Here is a 20,259-nt window from a genome sequence, read left to right on the forward strand (position 1 = left end):
TCTGTTCAAACCCATTCTCTTGTCTTCTCCTTGTAACTTTGGCCACCCTTACTAATCGAGAACACTGTCAACCTCTGCTTTAAATATGCTCCATGACTTGGCCTCTGTGGTTGCCTGTGCTAAGGAGTTCAACAGATTCACCACACTCTGGCCAAAGAAGTTCTTCCTCATCTCTTTTCTAAAGTGACGTCCTTGTTTACTGAGGCTGTGCCCTCTTGTCCTAGATTCTCCCACCATTGGAAACATCCTCTCCACATCCAATCTATCTAGGTCTTTAAATATTCAGTAGGTTTTGACGGGATCCTCCCTCATTCTCCTAAACTCCAGCAAGTAGAGGGCAGAGCCATCGAATGATCCTCATAGGTTAGCCTTGAGAATTTGAAGACACTCCGATAAAGCAAACAAGAACTTGACTTATTTTCAGTTACTTCAAGGAAACTTTCAGAAACTGAAAACACCTCAAAGCATGTTTGCCAGCATTTTTCAACAGCCAGTGATGGTTTGTGCACTTCATACAACGTTTCATTACTCATTGCTAAATCTGGAAAGCCCCATCCAATTGGAGAAGAACTGATTCTGCCAGCAGTAAGGGAGGTTCTGAGTATGGTTTTGCATTAAGTCTCCAGACCAAACAAAGCCATTCTGGTCAGCGGCAGCTCTGTTCAAAGATGAATAGATGAAATGTCTGAAAGTGTGGAAGACTCATTGAGCAGCAGACTTGGGACAACAGAATTTGCTCTGCAGTTGAGTGAATCTACTTTGGCAGGCAACAAGTCTCTGCTTCTTGCTTCTGTTCACTTCATAGAAGATAAAAGCATAGTTCAAGAGTTGTTATTCGCATGGGAACTAGAAACGGATATAAAGGGGGAGTCAATATTTTAAGTTGAGCAATTTTTTGAAGAGAAAGACACTTTGCTCACCCACGTTCTTGCTTGTGCAACAGATGGGGCTCTGTCAATGACAGGATGCCCCCGTGGGGTTATTAGCTTTTTGGAAAAAAATAAAGTCTGGCATATTTACCATTCACAGACAACATGTGTATGACACGGCTCTGTGGGCCAGAAGGGCCCATTCTGCGCTGTATTCTTGTATAAATAAAAAACATCTGGTTGCAAAAGCCTCAGTGATCGGCTGCACAGATCATTAAATACTGTTGTCACAGCAGTAAATAAAATTAAGTCCCATGCTCCCACATCCTGACTATTTCAAGAGCCTTATATTGAGAATGATGAAGAATTTGAAGACTTGCGTTTGTAGACAAAAGTCAGGTGGTTCTCAAAAGGAAACTACCTGAGACTCTTTTATGCTCTTTTTGAAAATGATAAAATTCTTTGAGGACTTGAATGTTTCATTCATAAACTCAAGAATATTAGACATGACATTGCTTATTTGTCAGAATTACTCAGAAAATTTAATTACGTCACTCTTCGATAGCAAGGAAATGACATGAAATTTATCAAAGTCGTCAGCTATCTCCATATTTGGCAAGTTAACCCTATTTACGTGCAACATTGGCCGTCACAACCATTTCCAATTTCTGAGCCCCTCTGAGTTGGAAGAGAAAGAAAGAATACCAGATGATGATCTTCGAGTATACTCTGCCCGCCTGGATAAGCTGCATAAAGATATGTCGGAGAGATTTCAAGATCTTCTCTCAATCCAAATTCCATATTGGGTAATAAATCCATTACCCAATGGTGGGGGTCTTTAATAATGGAGTTTTGAAGTTTTGCCTTTTGAAAATGCCCTCAAGGGTGGGGAGGCTAGTATCTGTGATGAAGCTGGCTGAGTTTGCAGATCATTCTGATCCTGTGCAGTGGCTCGTCCATACCAGACAGTGATGCAACCAGTTAGAATGCTCTCCATGGTACACCTGTAGGAATTTGCTCGAGTCTTTCTATAAATTCTTTTGTGACTCTGGAGAAAAAGTCCAACCGGTGACGAATGGGTGAGGGGAACTAATCCATTACCCAGTGAGCTCTCCCTGTTTGAAATCTTTCTGGGAGATTCCCACCATAATGCTCTATCTCATAACTTCATCACTGGAAAACAATCCCCTTCTTCCAAAGTCTGGGCTAAGATCCAAACTTAAACAGTCAAGAAAGCAACTGGTATCCCACACCATGCCAATAGCATGATCACTGTAGAGATATTAATTTTTGAATCAAATACTTTATTGCAAAGTGTGTATAATATATGGTTTCATTGGCAAAGAAGCGTGAAAGGAGAACAACTCAACCTTGGTTTGTAGCACTAAATATACCAGATCTGGTATAAGCTAGTTATTCAAATTTCCTCTGGGGCTAATATTAAAAATTGCCTCTCCAACAATAATTAGTTGAAAGGCAAATATGTATTTGTATGGTAGAAAAATGTAAGGCTATGTAGGAGTGAGGGTTAGATTGAGTATGAAATGAAAGAATAGTCAACATTTCAGGCCGAGACCCTCCTTCAGGACCAAGAATGGTCTTGGTCCGAAATGTCAACTGTTTATCTATTTCCATAGATGCTGCCTGACCTGTTGAGTTCCTCCAGTATTTTGTATGTGTTGTTTTTGATTTCCAACATCTCAGAAATAATCATGTTTCTGTTAACAACCCACACATAATGCTGTAGGGACTCAGCAGGTCAGGCAGCATCTGTGGAGAGAAATAAAAAGTCAACGTTTCAGCTGAGAACTTCCATCAGTCCAAAATGCCGTCTTTTCATTTCTCTCCATAGATGTTGGTCTGACCTGCTGAGTTCCTCCAGCATTTTGTGTGGGTTGCTCAAGATCCATCATGGGCACTGGCCTTCCCAATATTGAGGACATCTTCAGGAGGTGATGCCTCATAAAGGCGGCATCTGTCATGAAGAACGTCCTCCAGCCAGGGCATGCCCACTTTTTGTTACTGCCATCAGGGAGGAGGTACAAAAGCCTGAAGACAGACGCAGAACCTTTTAGGAACAGGTTCTTCCCCTCCACTGTCAGATTTCTGAATGGTCCATGAATCCATGAAAAATACCTCATTATTTTTGCTCTCTTTTTGCACTATATGTGGTTGTAATTTATAGTATATTTTATCTAATACATTGTACTTATGCCACAAAACAAAAAACTTCATGACATACACTCAGTAGCCACTTCTGCTGCTAAAACCCATCTACTTCTCGATTCAACGTGTTATGTATTCAGAGATACTCTTCTACACACTACTGTTGTAACATGTAGTTATCTGAGTTACTGTCAACTTCCTGGTCAGCGTGAACCAGTCTGGTTATTCTCCTCTGGCCTCTGTCGTTGACAAAGCATTTTTGCTCACTGGATGCTTTTTTCTTTTCGCACCGTTCTCTGTAAACTCTAGAGACTGTTGTGTGTGATGAGCAGCTTCTGAGATGCTCAAACCACCCTGTTTGGCACCACAAGTACTCCAAGGTCAAAGTCACTTAGACCATATCTCTTCCCCATTCTGATATTTGGCCTGAACAACATCTGAACCTCTTGACCATGTCTACAAGTTTTTTATGAATTGAGTGCTGCCGCGTGATTGGCTGATTATTTATTTACATGAATGAGCAGGTGTACCTAGTAAGAGCCGACTGAGTGTATGTCAGAGATACTCTGATTCTGAAGGTCTCCAGCATTTCCAGAACCTCTTGTGTTTGTGCTGAGGTGATGCAATTTTCTCATCAATTTCCAGCATCTGCAGAATCTCTAGAGTCTCAGGACTTTACCAGCTGGCCATTTTAAATGGTGGCTTGTGGTTCTGTATGTTACTCTGCTGTGTGGTGTCAAGGTAAATATCTTAATGCCACTAGGAGCAGCTTGTCTGTAATTATGTGGATTGTTAAACATTTGGTGCTAGTTTGAATGGGATGTGGTTATGGAGCAGGCATTCTGCTAAATTACCCCCACAAAATATGGGGGACACTCAACAAAATAGCTCAGGCGAACTAGAGGTAAAGAAACAAATAAGCATCAAACAGAGTGGAACTACTTCACTTAAAGACACTGTTGTGTTGTAATAAATTAATTTCTCTTCATGGAAGTGAGCTGCATTCATCATTATCTGCAGGTGAGCTTTTGACCAACTCTGCGAGTCGATTTCTGATGGTGCACTATGTCAGTTCTGATAAGGCATTGCAAAGTAGGTCGGCTGCATTAATTTGCCCTTGAGACTTTTGGTTTAATGGTCGGTGTGGAAAAGTTCTTAAAGTAAATAGCACATTTGCAAAGCTGTGCTAATTGGCTTCATTACCAATTCACATCCTTCATTATTCTGTAATGACCATTTAATGTCACTGGGAACAAGCTCTGAGAGGTTCTGCGGACAGGTAATTCATCAGCATTGCACCGTGAGTGAGGTCCTCCCAAAACAGCAAGCTTTCAACTCTAATCTTTGATGTAGAAGAAGCTGGGGGTGTTGTTGCCTCCTGGAACTGACTGGAAATGAGCCCTGTTCTTCTGCTGGACAAAATTTCACTTGGTATTTACTAGGGATGATAAAAGATCAGTTCTATGCCAAACATATCACTGAGGAAACTAAGTCTCCAGTTCCAAAATAAATTTTATTTCCTGCTTGTAAGCAGCCCTTATTAATAATTGCTAGTCTAGAGGCTTAGTTTATGAGCCTGAACACCATGTGGGGCTTCTCACCATTAAATAGTGATTAAGAACTTGAATAAGAAACCCAAGAGAAATCACCTCAGTTTAGGAACAATACACAAGATGCTGCAGGAGCAAATCAAAAAAACAAGATATTCTCCACAAACTGGAAATCTTACATAACACGTACAAAATGCCGGAGAAACTCAGCAGGTCAGGCAGCATCTAGGGAGAGGAATAAACAGCCGACATTTTAGACCGAGAACCTTCATCAGGACTCAAGACAAAGGGGGAAGGAGCCACAGTGAGTAGCTGGGGGAGGGAGAAGGAGTACAAGCCGGCAGGTGATCAGTGAGGCCAGGTGAAGGTGAAGTTGGGTGCGATAGATGGAACAGGTAAAGGGCTGAGGAAGGAGGAATCTGATAGGAGAGAACAGTCGACTGTGGAAGAAAGGGAAGGAGGAGGGACACCAGAGGGAGATGATGGGCAGGTGTGGAGAAGAGAAAGTGTGAGAGGAAAACCAGAATCCAGAATGGAGAACGGAATAAGGGAGAAAGTGGGGGGAATCATCAGAAGTTCAAGAAGTCAATGGTTGTGCCATCAGGTTGGAGGCTACCCAGACGGAATGTGAGGTGTTGCTCCTTGGAGCTGAGTGTGATGGTAGAGGAGGCCATGAACTGACTTGCCTAAATTGGGAAGTTGAATTGAAATGTGTGGCCAAGTCAGGCAGCATCTATAGGGGGAAATGGACAGTTAATGTTTCTTTCCTAGAATATAGTCTACTCTTTGTATTCTATTTGTCCTTTCTGCACAACTTGTTTGTGCCCAGGACAAAGAGGCAGGCAGTAAAATCATTGCGGGCACCCACCCTGCAAACTGCCTTTTCTAAAAACTCCCTTCTGAAAAATACTATAGGGCTATTAAAACAAAACAAAAAAATCATGTACTCTTAAGTGCTTTTTCCAGGCAGTTAATTTGATCAACTGTTCTAGTTAGCCCATCACACCCCCCCCCCCTCTATCTACTACCCCCAAAACTGCACCATAAACATTTTAAACTACATTTTAAAATGCTGGTATTTATGCACATTTTATTCCATATCTGTACTATAACCTCTAATTTTTTTTTATAGAATTCTTTTTTCTTTATAATTGTTCAGTGTTGTTTTCGTTGCATGTCACACCCTGACCAACACACCACTGCACTTTCCTAATACATGTAAATGTATACCCAGTGCCCATTTTATTAGCTACCTCCTACACCTAATAAAGTGGTCACTGACTGTATGTTCATGGTCTTCTGCTGTGGCCTGCCCACTTCAAGGTTTGAGGTGCCATACGTTCAGAGATGCTCTTCAGCACACCACTGTTGTAGCATGTAGTTATTTGAGTTACTGTCACCTTCCTATCAGCTTAATCAGTCTGGCCATTCTCCTCTGACCTCTCTTATTAACAAGCATTTTCTCCCACAGGACTGCTGCTCACTGGATTTTTAAATTTTTTTCCCACACTATTCTCCATAAACTACAGAGACTGTTGTGTGTGAAAAACCTAGGAGATCAGCAGTTTCCATGTTACTCAGACCACCCCATCTGGCATCATCCACCATTCCATGGCCGTAGTCACTTAGATCACATTTCTTCTCTATTCTAATGTTTAGTCTAAACAACAATTGCACCTGTTGACAATGTCCGCGTGCATTTCTGTATTGAGTTGCTGCCACATGATTGGCTGATTAGATGTTTGTACTAATGAGCAGGTGTACCCAGTAAATGACCACTGAGTATATATGGCCAATAAAGTTGATCCCTATCGTGCAAGTGAAATACCACAGGAAGAAAATGGAATCTCTTCTCATAATGTACCACTGAATTGCATTTAAGCCTTCTATTAAAAATTGGTATTTTGTTGCTTCTGCAGAATCTTCGAGTCTTTACTATTAATGGAAATGAGTTCACCACACGCTCAGCTAAAACGATCGTCGGAAGACAGATGCAGAAATTTCTACTGATCGATGGGGACAAGGCAGCGTCTGGATCATATAGGTAATCTAAAAGACTTTCAATGTAGATTTTGAACCATCGCTTTTTCACACCCCTTGCACGTTTATCTGACTTTTATCATAAATGAACCGAAGGTCAAACTAAATTTATTATCAAGGACATATATGTCACCATATATGACCTGGAGATTCATTTTTTGGGAACATTCTCAATAAATCCCTAATAGAATAATAACTAGCAAGATCATTGAAGGAGCACACCAACTGGGCTTGCAGTATGCAGAAGACAACAAAATGTGCAAGTACGAAAGGAAATAATAATAATAAATTAAAAAGCAACAAATATCAAGAACATGAGATGAGGAATCCTTGAAATTGAGTCCCTAGATCATGGGAATGTTTCAGTGATGGGGCAAGAGAAGTTGAGTGAAGTTATCCCCTTTGGTTCAAGAGCCTTATAGGTCGGGGGTAATAACTGTTTCTGAACCTGGAGCTGTAAGCCCTGAGGCTCCTGTACCTTCAACCTGGTGGCAGGAGTGAGAAGGGAGCACGTGCTGGGTGGTGGCCATTCTCCCATTTAAACTATTCCTTGTGATAGTGAGTCCAATACTTCACCGTTCCCCGGGGAAATGTTTCTGCTGAATTCCAGGTTGGATTTATTAATGATTTTCAGAGACTGTTGGGCACTAGTTTTGGGCTTTTTCACACCATTACCTGTTATCTCCATTATACCCAGTTATACACTAAGTTTGCATCTGGTGCAAATGCTGTGGCCTGAAGATTAAAAATAAAAAAAGGCAGGTACTAGTCTCTGTAACAATGGTGCAAGATGGGTAAGAGTAAATTATTTTACTCTTTTGCTTCCTTGTTAGAAGGGGGAGGGGTTTCATTTGCTGTTGTCCATTCTGAGTCCTGTCCAAGAAGACAGATAGATAGATATACTTTATTGATCCCGAGGGAAATTGGGTTTCGTTACAGCCGCACCAACCAAGAATAGAGCATAAATATAGCAATACAAAAACCACAAACAATCAAACAGCAAAATGCAAACTTTGCCAGATCAGTCTTGGTAATGTATTGGTTTATTACTGTCACATGACTCCACAACCTTTAGACTCACTTTCAAGGACTCTACAACTCATGTTCTCAGCATTATTTATTTTCTTTTTTTTTACTATTTATACGATTTATCTTCTTTTCCACATTGGTTGTTTGCTAGTCTTAGAATTCAGGAAAAAATACAAATAACAATTATATATCTTTTACTTTTCAGTAAATGATTGCAGAACAAAATGAATCCCCAGGTAGTATATGGTAACATATACATACTATTAACTTTGAACACATGTACCAAGTTACACTGAACTTGTCTCACACACTGATTATACAGATCAAATCATTGCACTGTGCACTGAGCTGGAAACAATAACAATGCAGAACAAAGTGTAAGAGCTACCGCTTGGAAAAATAGAGGGCTATGTGGTAGGGAAATTCTAGGCAGCTGCTCGAGTAGGTTACATGGTTGGCACAGCATTGTGGGTCAAAGGGCCTGTAATATGCTGTAGATTTCTATGTTTCTAAGTTTCTACCAAAATAGTTAAGTGTAAGTAAATGATGATGTGCAAGAGCATAATGAGGTAGATTGTGAGGCTAAGATGCCATCTAATCATGCAAGAGGTCCATTCAGTAGTAACAATGCGATAGAAGCTGTCCTTGAGCCCGGTGGTACATGCTTTCAAGCTTTTGTATCTTCTGCCTCAGGGGAGAAGAGAGAATGACCGTGGTGGGTGGGGTCTTTGATTATGCTTGCTGCTTTACTGAGGCAACAAGAAGTACAGGCAAATTCTTTGTATGCAGTGCTCTGTATAAAAACCACAGCCAGGGGAATGCTGGAGTAGGTGTTGAGCCTGTATGGTGACCGGATGAGTGATTTCTACAGCTGCCTGTAAGGAGTTTGTCTGTTCTCCCCGTGACCCCCCCCCCCCCCCCGGGTGATCTGGTTTCTTCCCACAGTCCAGGGACATACCAGTTGGGAGGTTAGTAGACCGTTGCAAAATGTCTTGTGATTAGGCTAGGATTAAATCAGGGGATTGCTTGGCGGCATGGCTTGAAAGGCAGGAAAGCGCAGTATCTTAATAAATAAGTAAATAAATTCAAGATTCTAGATTCTTTAATTTCTTTTCCAGAATACAAGTATACATGAGAACAAAATAATTGTTACTGTGGATCCAATGCAGCACAAAAAACACAATATTGATAAAACTATAAATATAGATACATAAGATAACATACACATAGATTTTATATATATATGTGTGTGTGTGTGTGTAAAGTGATGCTCAGTACAGAAGTGTCTGTACATATGGTAATTCTGATAAAGTAGTGATGTTTGGGGGTGTGGAGGGGTGAGTTAGTGGATGGAGGTGTTGATCAGCCTTACAGTTTGGAGAAAGTAACTGTTTTCAAGTCTGGTGGTCCTGGCATGGATGCTACATAGCCTCCTCTCTGATGGGAGTGAGACAGACAGTGCATGAGCAGGGTGGGTGAGATCCTTCATGATATTGCTGGACTTTTTCTGGCACTTCTCTGAATATAGGTATGTCTATGAAGGCTGTTGGTGCCAGTGATGCATGGGGCAGTTCTGACCACCCACTGTAGAGCCTTTCTGTCCATCGCAGTGCAGTTTCCTTACCATGCGGTGATACAGCATGTTAGGATGCTCTCGACTGTGCATCTGAATATAGTAGCAGGAACAAAACTTTATATACTTGCAACATGGGTGAGCAAGAGCGACCATAAGACATAGGAGCAAATCTAGGCCATTCGGCTGATTTATTATCCTTCTCAACCCCACTGTCCTGTTTCTGCCCGTCATCTTCGATGCCCTGACTAATCAAGAACCTATCAACTCCACTTTAAAATATACCCAGTGACGTGGCCTTCACAACCAACTTCCTTTGTGCGATGAACTCCACAGATTCACTACCCTCTGGCTAAAGAAACTCCTCCTTATCTCTGTTTTAAATGGATGTCCTTCTATTCTAAGGCTGTGCCCTCTGGTCCCAGATTTCCCCACTATTGAAAACATCCTCTCCACATCCACTCTTTCTATACCTTTCAATATTTGATAAGTTTCAATGACGTTCTCACACCCGCCTTCCCCCATTTTTCTAAGCTCTAGAGGCCCAGAGCCATCAAATGCTCATCATACATTAACCCTCTCGTTCCTGGATCCATTCTCATGAACCTTCTCCAATATCGGCACTTCCTTTCTTAGATATGGGGCCCAAAACAGCTCTCAGTGCTCCAAATATAATCTGACCAATGCTCTATAAAGTCTCAACATTATACCCTTGCTTTTATATTCTAGTCCTCTTGAAATGAATGCTAACGTTGCTTACAGAGTTCCTGTACGTCCATAAATTTTCGTTTTATCCCTTTCAGTTTCACCTGGACTGCATCTAGACTTGATCGCAACATCATCACGGTTCTTTCGGGCCAGGCCGTGGAAATATTTGATAACCAATTCAGAGAACTACTGCACTTTTCCAAGCCAGTCAACCTGCGCCAACTGGACCTCGCTCCAGAGGAGGATCCCCCTGAGCCACTTCCACAAGCGGTCGCCCTCACAGCAGAGCAAACTGCTGCTATAGCCAAGAAACTCATCAATCCTAAATACGCGCTGGTGCGGGTCAACAACACGGGTTCTCAGTCCTCAGAGAAGAAGGCCAACTTAAAAGAGGCTGGCCAGAAGCAATCAGATGGGCCGGCCAAAGCACCGAAGCCAGCAGAAGCCTTCATAGAAGAGCAGATATCTCATCCAGCTCTAGTGAACCTGCCCAAAATAAACATGTTTCTCTATCTGCCCACTTATGTGGAAGTCCCTCAAGCAGAACAGCAACAGCAGAACGTGAAGGAGGTGCAACGCAAGCCTTGTCAACAAACTTCTACAAAAATACGCACCGCCAAAGAGGGTGTCTTTAAAGAAGCAATAAGGCAAAAGAAGCCAGCTTGTGAAAACCCCAGTCGGACCCAGGCAGAAGCTCCAATGTTGAAAGAAAGCTTAGTTCAAAATCACTCTCAGGCACGGAGAGGTGACCAGGACTCCCAAAGTGAATCAGGATTAGATGTAATATCGGCGAATGCAGTCACAGCTCCAAAGGTTATGGAGGAGCTGGAAGCAGATGTGGACCAAGAGGAAGTAAAACTGATAGAAGTTCTTCAGAGAAACTCAACCTATCGTGAAGAAGAAGAAGAGGAGGGAGGAGAGGGAGAGGAGGAGGAGGAAGAGGGAGAGGAGCAGGTGGAGGAAGGGGAAGGGGAAGAGGAAGAAGTAGGGGAAGAAGAAGAGGAAGAAGAGAATGGAATAATAGACAGTGAAGCTGTGCAGGTGGATTCACATGCATCGGCAGATAAGCTAGATGGCAAGAAACAAGTAGATGGTGTCTTGGACGGCCTAGACAGAGAGGAAAGCGATGAAGAAGTGGTACCTATGTGTGATGCAGGTGAAAGTGAGGATGTTAGTAGGAGTAATAAAGCTGACGCAGATCAGAATGCTCTCCCAGTGGAGTATGACTTAATCAATCTAGAAGATGACTGTCAATCAAACCCTTCAACAAATTACACTCCCGACTGGAATACAGACAGCAGCTCCCCTCCTGAGCAATCCATTGCTTCCTCTGATTCTGATGACTTCTTCGACTGCACCAGTGCCCTGTTTAAAAGACGGACAACAGACCCGATGATATACCAGGCCCATAACGAAGTGGCAGTCAGGAAAGAGAATAACTTTATCAGCCATGGTTACACTGAGAGGCCCCTGAGTAAGTTCGGGGAAGTACCCAACTCGATGAATGATTTAAGGAACTGTACAAAATCAACACCAAAAACAGTGGAAGCTTTCTTCAATGAGCAAACAATGTTGAGGGAGAAGGCGCTAAATAAATTTAAACTCACACTGGAAATAAATTATCAAGACAGATTGCAGGTAAAACTCTTCTCTTTTTACAGTAACTTTAGCTTGTATTACCACATCATAAAAGTGCAGGTGTCTAAGTGCCATGATGGTTTTCCAAAGCAATAGAATACTGGACTAGAGTTTCAACCTGCACTTTAATTATCTCAGAATCGGCAACTAATTGAAATTCAGAACCTTTTTCCAAAAGTTTCCTTCCTGACAGAGCCGTAGTGACACTAAAACATTCTGATAATCAAACTAGACTTGTCCCAGGGATGCTCAGTCCCATGGGAAGTGAGTTCCAGGTTGCCTCTGCATAAACGTTCCTAGGTTCACCATGTTCCTTATCTTCTGCTGCTGTAGCCATCCACTTCCAGATTCGACATGTTGTGCATTCAGAGATACTCTTCTGCACACCACTGTTGTAAGACATGGATAGTTGGGTTACCGTCACCTTCCTGTCAGCTTGAACCAGTCTGGCTATTCTCCTCGGACCTCCCTCATTAACAAGGCGTTTTCGCCCACAGAACTGCTACTCGCTGGATGGTTTTTTTTTTACACCATTCTGTGTAAACTCTAGACACTGTTGTGTGTAAAAATTCCAGGAGACCATCAGTTTTGAGATACTCAACCTATCCTATCTGGCATCAGCAATCATTTCACTGTCAAAGTCACTTAGATCACGTTTTCCTTCCCCTTTCTGATGTTTGCTCTGAATGACAACTAAGCTTCTTGACCACGGCTGCATGCTTTCATGCTTAGTGTTGCTGCCACATGATTGGCTGATTAGATATTTGCATTAATGAGCATGTGTACCTAATAATATAGCACCCATTGTACCTGTCTCAACTACTACTTCTGGCAGCTCCTTCCATATAAGTATCACCCTTCGGGTAAAAAGAAGCTGCTCAAGTTTATATATAAAGTCATAAAGCATTACAATATAGAAGCAGGACCTTCAGCCCATCTACTGTTGTTTTGCCTAGTCCCATTACCCCACACCAGGGCCATATCTATACCCCTCATAACTTTGTATACTTCAATCAAGTCTCCCTTCATTCTCCTATGCTCCAGAGTTGTAAACTCTCCAGCCTTTTCCTCATTATACTCAGTCCCTCAAGTCCCGGCAACATCTTTGTAAACTTTCTCTTTCAATCGTACTGATATATCTTTGAAGGCCAACGCGCCAAAAGCTTTCTTGATGGCTGTATCTACCTGTTATGCCACTTTCAAGGAATTGTGGATCTGTATTCCCAAAGCCCTCTGTTATACCATACTCCGTAGTGCCCTACTGTTTACCTGTAAGTCCTACCCTGGTTGGCCCTCCCAAAGTATAACACCTCGCACATACCTGCATTAAATTCCATCCACCATTTTACAATTCATCCTATCTACTCTATTTCCGTAATTAAAGTCCTCCAATCCAAGACTGTGAATCTGTTCTGCATTATCCCCAGCATGTCCATAGCCTTTCTATGGTGTGGTGTTCAAAACTGCACACGATACTGCAAGTGCAGCCCAAACAGTGTTTTGCTAAATTGCAATATAATATCCCATTTTGTTATATTCTGTACCTGAACCTACGGAGGCAAGCATACCATATACGTTTTTCTACCTGCACAGCCACCTTCAGTGAACTAGAATCAGAATCAGAATCTGGTTTAGTATCACCAGCATATGTTATGAAATTTGTAAACTTAGTAGCCGCAGTACAGTGCAATACATGATACAGTAATATAGAAAAAAATAAGTAAATCAATTGCAGTAACTATGTATATTAAGTAATTAAAAGAAGAGCAAAAAAGAAATAACATTTAAAAAAAGAAATGAGGTAGTGTTCATGGTTTCAATGTCCATTCAGAAATTAGATGGCAGAGGGGAAGGAGCTGTTCCTGAATCGCTGAGTGTGTGCCTTCAGGCTTCTGTACCTCCTTCCTGACGATAACAATGAGAAGAGGGCATGGCCTGGGTGATGGGTGTCCTTAATAATGGACGCCACCTTTTTGAGGCACCGCTCCTTGAAGATGTCTTGGATACTACAGAGGCTGGTATCCAAGGTGGAGCTGACTAATTTTACGACTTTCTGTAGCTTTTAATCCTGTGCAGTAGCTCCGTCCCCCCACACGGGACAGTGATGCAGCCTGTCAGAATGCTCTCCACAGTACGTCTGTAGAAGAATTCATGTGTTTTAGACCCTGATGAAGGGTCTCAGCCTGAAACGTCGACTGTACCTCTTCCTAGAGATGCTGCCTGGCCTGCTGCGTTCACCAGCAACTTTGATGTGTGTTGCATGTGTTTTAGGTGACAGACCAAATCTCCTCAAACCAGTCTCCAGTCCCTCTATTCATGAATTTCCCTCAGTGCACAACCATTTACTGTATCTGCCTTACCCCTACTAGACCTCCCAAGCATCCAATATCAAGATTAAATTCATCTGCTAACATTCTGCTGAAATATTTGTCTCTGGCATGAGATTTGAACTTGTAAACATCTGATGTAAAGGCAGGAATCATTGCTGATGCTACCAGATTAGCAGATTTGTCATTAAAGTAGAACATAGCCATCATGAACTGCAATACCATTGGATGTTGAAACCTATCATTGAATACAGAACTTCACAGTACAGACCCTTCAGCCGATGATGCTGTGCCAGCCTTGAACTGACTCTAAGATCAATCTAACACTTCCCTCCCACACAGCCCTCCGATTTCCTTCTCATCCATGTGCCATCTATGGTGTATCTGCCTCTCCCACCAACCGAGCTGGCTGGTGGTGCAGTGGCATCAGCACCAGACGTCGAGAGAGTGGTCCCGGCTTCGAATCCGGCTGGCTCCTTGCACGCATTCCACCTGTGCTGGGTTGAGTGTCGAACTAGAAACTTGTCTTCATTTTAAAAAAAAACAAATGCTTAAGAAACAGCAAGAGTGCCACCCAATGCACCAAACAAGGCGCAAGAAGGAACTCGACAACTACCACCACCCTGGAAGTAGGTTCCACGCACTGTGTGTAAAATATCTGACATCTTACCCTATACTTTCCTCCAATCACCTTCAACTTATTCCCTGGGCATTACAGAGGCTGGTGTCCAAGATGGAGCCAACATTTCCACGTTTAAAACTCTCTGGCTGTTCACTCAATCTGTGCGTCTTATCATCTTGTACATCTTTATCAGATCACCTCTAATCCTCCTTCACTCTAGAAGGAAAAGCCCAACCTTTCTTCATAAAACATACTCTGTAATCCAACTCTCAATATGGTTGCCTGTTCTCTGAAGACGCATTCTTTCTAGCTTGACATGCCGTCTGCCACGGAGAACGCAAACCAACTGATGACCAAGCTGTAGTGGTTGTCTGGTGCCCATTTTGTGGGCTTTTCTTAATAATCAAAGGAATTATTGGGGCCTGTCATTGAGTACTGTACTTATTTATTCAGCTATCTGTTTAGATAACACAGAGCTAATCTTATTATATAAATAGCAGCTCCATTGAATGAAAAATTAATTGGCAATGCTGATGGTCAGAAATACAGTCTGGTATCTGGTGATCAGTAATACAAATGCCAAATACATATTTTTCTCTTGAAACTATCCACTTAAATAGTGATAGGTCCCTGATTACACCTTTATCTTCAACGTCTACTATCAGGACATCTTGTTCAATTTTTATAAGGGTGAACAATAAAACTGAATATTTGTCAATTCTTACACGGTCAGATTTTTTAACCAAGAATTAGTTAAGCACCCCCCCCCCCCCACATTCTAACTGATTAAGAGATCCTAACTTACAAGAGTATCCTAACTGGTTGCATCACAGCCTGGTATGGAAACACCATTGCCCAGGAATGGAAAACGGTGGATGGAGCCCAGTCCAACACCGGCCTAGCCCTCCACACCATTGAGCATATTTACATGGAGTAATGGCTCTGGCCCACCCCATAATGGGTAAAGCCCTCCCTACCCTTGAGCACAATCTACATGAAGTGTTGTTACAGGAAAGCAGCATCAAACATCAGGGACCCCCACCACCCAGGTCATGCTCTCTTCTGGCTGCTGCCATCAGGAAGGAGTTATAGAAGCCTTAGGTCCCACACCACCAGGAACTGGAACAGTTATTGCCCCACAGCCATAAGGCTCCTGAACCAGAATGGATAACTTCACTCAGCACAACTCTAAGCTGATTCCAAAACCCACGGACTCACTTTCAAGGACGAAATCTCTGAATTTTAAAGTGTTTACTTGAATAAATAGTGGATTGGTTGGCTCATAATAACTTGTCTTATTTACAGTTCGTATGACTTTCTTTTGGAGTAGAAAAATTGAGTTTTTATTTGTTTTGTATGTATTTCCCCATACCTCTACACAGTAAGTCATGTATGGGACTATAAGTGAATAGTATAATGTATACAAAGATTCCTGATTTAAGAAATCTTGCGCTTTGTACTGTATTGCAATAGATTTTGACATTTTTGCTTTGATATAATTTATATGTGGTATTCAGCTTAATTTATTATCTACTACCATTCCTAAAAATTTTGTTTCAGATACCTTATCAATTTCAATATCATTTATTCTAAGTTTACTATATGAGTTTGGTACACAGTTTCCAAATATTATAAATTTAGTTTTACTTAGGTTCAGTGATAATTTGTTAGTATCAAACCATTTCTTTATAATTTTTAATTCTTTCTCGACTGTATCCAAAAGTTGTTTCAGATGTTCCCCACTACAAAATATAGTTGTGTCATCAGCAAATAACATACATTTTAATGTCTGAGAGACCATACATATATCGTTTATATACAAAATGAACAGCAATGGACCAAGCACTGAACCTTGTGGAACCCCACAAGTTTTGAATTCGAGTTGTTTATATCTACATACTGATACCTGTCTTCCAAATAACTACTTAACCAGTCATGTGCCACCCCTCTAATGCCATATCTTTCTAATTTTCTTAATCATTGGTACACGTGACAATAATAAACCAATTCCCCCTCTCTAACTGTTGCTGGAAGTTCTATGGCCAAGGAAAATCTCTCCCAGCTCCACACAGTTTCAAACGGGGAGAGGAATGTGGTTCTTGCCTTCAGAAAGGGCTGAAATGTTATCAGGGTAGCTGGGAACATTCCGCCTGGATTACAGGCACCCACTGCTTGTAGCATGGAGCAGTCTTTGGGCTTAGCTCACAGGAGAAGCTCTCGAATAGGGGGGAGGGGGTGATAGGGCACTTGAAAATACTCTTCTAACCTATAACTCAAGAATGTCACTTACAAAGAACATAGAACAGAATATTACAGCACAGGACAGAGCCTTCAGTTCACAATACTGTGCTGAACTTTCAGCCTACTCCAAGATCTGTCTAATCCATTCCAGCCCATGATGTTGTACTGACCTTTTAAACTACTTAGGTCTAACAGTTCCCTCCTATATAGTCCTCCATTTTTCTATTATTTGTGTACCTATCTAAAATGTCCCCAATGTATTTGCCTGTACCACCATCCCTAGTAGGGCATTTCTTATACCACCACTCTGTGTGTAAAAAAAAAACACCTTCTGACATCACCTACAATCACCTTCAAATGATGCCCCCTCATATTAGCTATTTCCATCCTGAGAAAAAGTCTCTAGCTATCTACTCGATCTATTCCTCTTATCTTGTGCACCTCTTAACAAGTCCCCTCTCATCCTCCCTCACTCCAAAGAGAAAAAGTCCTAGTTCACTCAACCTATTCTCATAAGACATGCTCTCCAATCTAGGCATTATCCTGGTAAATCTCCTCTGCACCATTTCAATAGATAGATGGATTGGGAAAGTTTAGAGAGGGGTCACAATCACATCAACCGTTATCTTGCAGAAAGCACAAGCAAGTTCAAGGGAGTCAACCCAAAATGGCTGTAATTTCTTCCCTACCACAGAGGCTGCTCACCTTGCTGAGTTTCTCCAGCCGATTGTTGTTCCAGATGCCAGCTGCCTCTTGTGCCCACGGTACTGAGCTAGGCTGGCATGGCTCAGCATATCCTGACCCAGTCTGGACCAGAGTGTTCTAGATTTAGATTTGGAGATACAGCACGGTAATAGGGCCAATGAGCCCCATGCTGACCAATTACACCCATGTGATTAATTAATCTACAAACCCATATGTCTTTGGAATGTGGGAGGAAGCTGGAGCACCCAGAGGAAATCCACACAATCATGGGGAGAATGTACAAATGCCTTACAGATAGCCACATATTTGAACCCAGGTTGCTGGCATTGCAATAATGTTATGCTAGCCGCTATACTACCATGCCGTGCCACTCTGCCCAGAACATACAGACACATCTCTATAACTGGGTGCACTCAGAGCAGGTGGACAAGATGAATATAATCAGAATCAAAATCAAATTTAATATCACTGGCATATGTTGTGAAATTTGTTTACTTTATGGCAGCAGTATACAATGAAATACGTGATAAATAAATATATAGAAAAGTAAAACAAACAAGAGAAAATCTGCAGATGCTGGAAATCTGAGCAACACAGACAAAATGGTGGAGGAACTCAGCAGGCCAGGAGGCATCTGTGGAAAATGTACTTTTTCCCCATAGATACTGTCTGGCCTGCTGAGTTCATCCAGCATTTTGTGTGTGCTGCTTAGAGGAAAAACAACTGAGGTACGTTACGTGTATATATATGTTTATTAAATAATTAATTTAGAATAAATAGTGCAAAATAAAGTCCTGAAGCAGTGTTCATGGCAGAGAGGAAGAAGCCGTTCCTGAATCGCTGAGTGTGTGCCTTCAGGCTTCAGTACCTCCTTCCCGATGGTAACAGTGAGAAGAGGGCACGTCCTGGGTGGTGGGGATCCTTAATGATGGACGCTTCCTTCATAAGAATGATGGAGCAGACTAATTTTACACGTTTCTGCAACTTACTTCGATCTTGTGCAGTAGCCCCCCACCCGCCATACCAGATGGTGAAGTAGCCGGTTAGAATGCTCTCCACGGTATATTTGTAGATGTTTTTGAGTGTTTTAGTTGACAAACCAAACCTCCTCAAACTCTGAATGAACATATAGTCACTAGCACAAACATGAGGAATTCTGCAGCTTGCCTTCATTGTAGCTGCATCAATATGTTAAGAGCAGGTTAGATCCTCAGAGATATTGACACCCAGAAACTTGAAATTGCTCACTCTTTCCACTTCTGATCCCTCTCTGAGAATGGGTTTCTGTTCCCTCGTCTTACCCTTCCTGAAGTCGACAATCAACTTTTTGGTCTTGTTGACATTGAGTGCAAGGTCATTGCTGCGACATCACTCAACTAACTGGTATATCTTGCCTCTGTTCGCTCTTTTGTCACTACCTGAAATTCTGCCATCAATGGGTGTATCATGAGCAAACTTATCGTTGACATCTGAGCTGCGCCTCACCCCACACAGCCATGGGTGTAGAGAGAGTAGAGCAGTGGGCTCAGCACACAATCCTGAGGTGTGCCAGTGGTTATTGTCAGCGAGGTGGAGATGTTATTTCCAATTTGCACAGATTATGGTCTTCCAGTTAGGAAGCTGAGGATTCAGTTGCAGAGGGAGGTAGAGAGGCCTAGATTCTGTAGCTTTTCAATCAGTACTGTAGGAATGATGGTGTTAATTGCTGGGCCACAGTCGATAAACAGCATCCTGACATACTGTAGATATTTGCATTGTTCAGGTGATCCAAGGCTGTGTGGAGAGCCATTGAGATTGCGTCCGCAGTAGACCTATTGTGGCGATAGGCCCAGATAGATTGCAGTGGGTCCAGGTCCTGATGCTGATTCCAGCCATGACCAACCTCCCAAAGCATTTTATCGCCATTGATGTGAGTGCTACTGGACAATAGTCACTGAGGCAGCTCACGCTGCTCTTCTTGGGCACGGGTATAATTGTTGCCCTTTTGAAACACAATTAAAGGCATCCGATGCACAGAGCATCCTGTTCTAAAGCTCCGTTTCTCTAGGAAAATGAATTACCGCCCGACACCCAAATTATGTTCTTGGACATAACTTCCTAATCTCTTTAATAAAAACCAGCCTGTCACGAAAACACTCCATATTGTCTTACCAGTTCCCTTCAAATCACCCTAAATGCACGCAGTTTAAATCCTAGCCCTTTGAGACTGCGCTTTTGTGCTATTTGACCTCGAGTAAGAGCGCCACATCTGGGGTGGGATGGTAGCATAGCAGTCAGAGCACTGCTTTACAGCACCAGTGACCCCTGACAGGGCTTCAATTCCCACCGCTGTCTGTACGTTCTCCCCACGACCGTGTGCGTTTCCTCCGGGTGCTCTACTTTCCTCCCACGTCGAAAACGACGTACGGTCAGGGTCAGGGTTAGTGAGTTGTGGGCGTACTGGAGTGCAACAACACTTGCAGGCTGCCTCCCCCACAGTCCTTGTTGCAAGCATCGCATTCCACTGTAGGTTTTGGTGTACGGGTGACAAATCTAGTTTTTAAAATAAAGAAATCTTTTCTAGTCAATTGTGTTGCAATGTGTTTGGAAGTGGCCGATTGCACAAATCTGGACTCGAAAGATTCTTCCGCATGGGTGACAGGAATGACCCTTGATTTTGAAGATTCTGTGGGTATTTGAGGTCCTCTAAGGTTACCCTCATTACGAAGGTGGTTCAAACTGGCAGTGAATCTATTTGGTCTTCCTTCCCACACATTCTGACAATGAAAAGCAATTGCAAAGGTCATAACGT

At 42.3% G+C, this 20,259-nt stretch overlaps 2 protein-coding genes across 3 annotated transcripts in view; one reads left to right on the forward strand and one right to left on the reverse strand.

Annotated features, from left to right (window-relative positions):
* Positions 1-20,259, reverse strand: part of slc5a10 (solute carrier family 5 member 10) — a 186,176-nt gene that overhangs the window by 75,063 nt on the left and 90,854 nt on the right. The gene's annotated exons all lie outside the window — the stretch shown is intronic.
* LOC134352111 (protein FAM83G-like) overlaps positions 1-20,259 on the forward strand; it is a 55,322-nt gene that overhangs the window by 32,814 nt on the left and 2,249 nt on the right. For both annotated transcript variants that reach the window (XM_063059313.1, XM_063059314.1), the window contains exons 3-4: positions 6,505-6,629; positions 10,031-11,573. In XM_063059313.1, coding sequence (XP_062915383.1) covers positions 6,505-6,629; positions 10,031-11,573 — 1,668 coding nt within the window. The remainder of the gene's footprint in view (positions 1-6,504; positions 6,630-10,030; positions 11,574-20,259) is intronic.

Source organism: Mobula hypostoma, chromosome 9 (genome assembly GCF_963921235.1).
Source record: "Mobula hypostoma chromosome 9, sMobHyp1.1, whole genome shotgun sequence".
NCBI classification, from domain to species: domain Eukaryota; kingdom Metazoa; phylum Chordata; class Chondrichthyes; order Myliobatiformes; family Myliobatidae; genus Mobula; species Mobula hypostoma.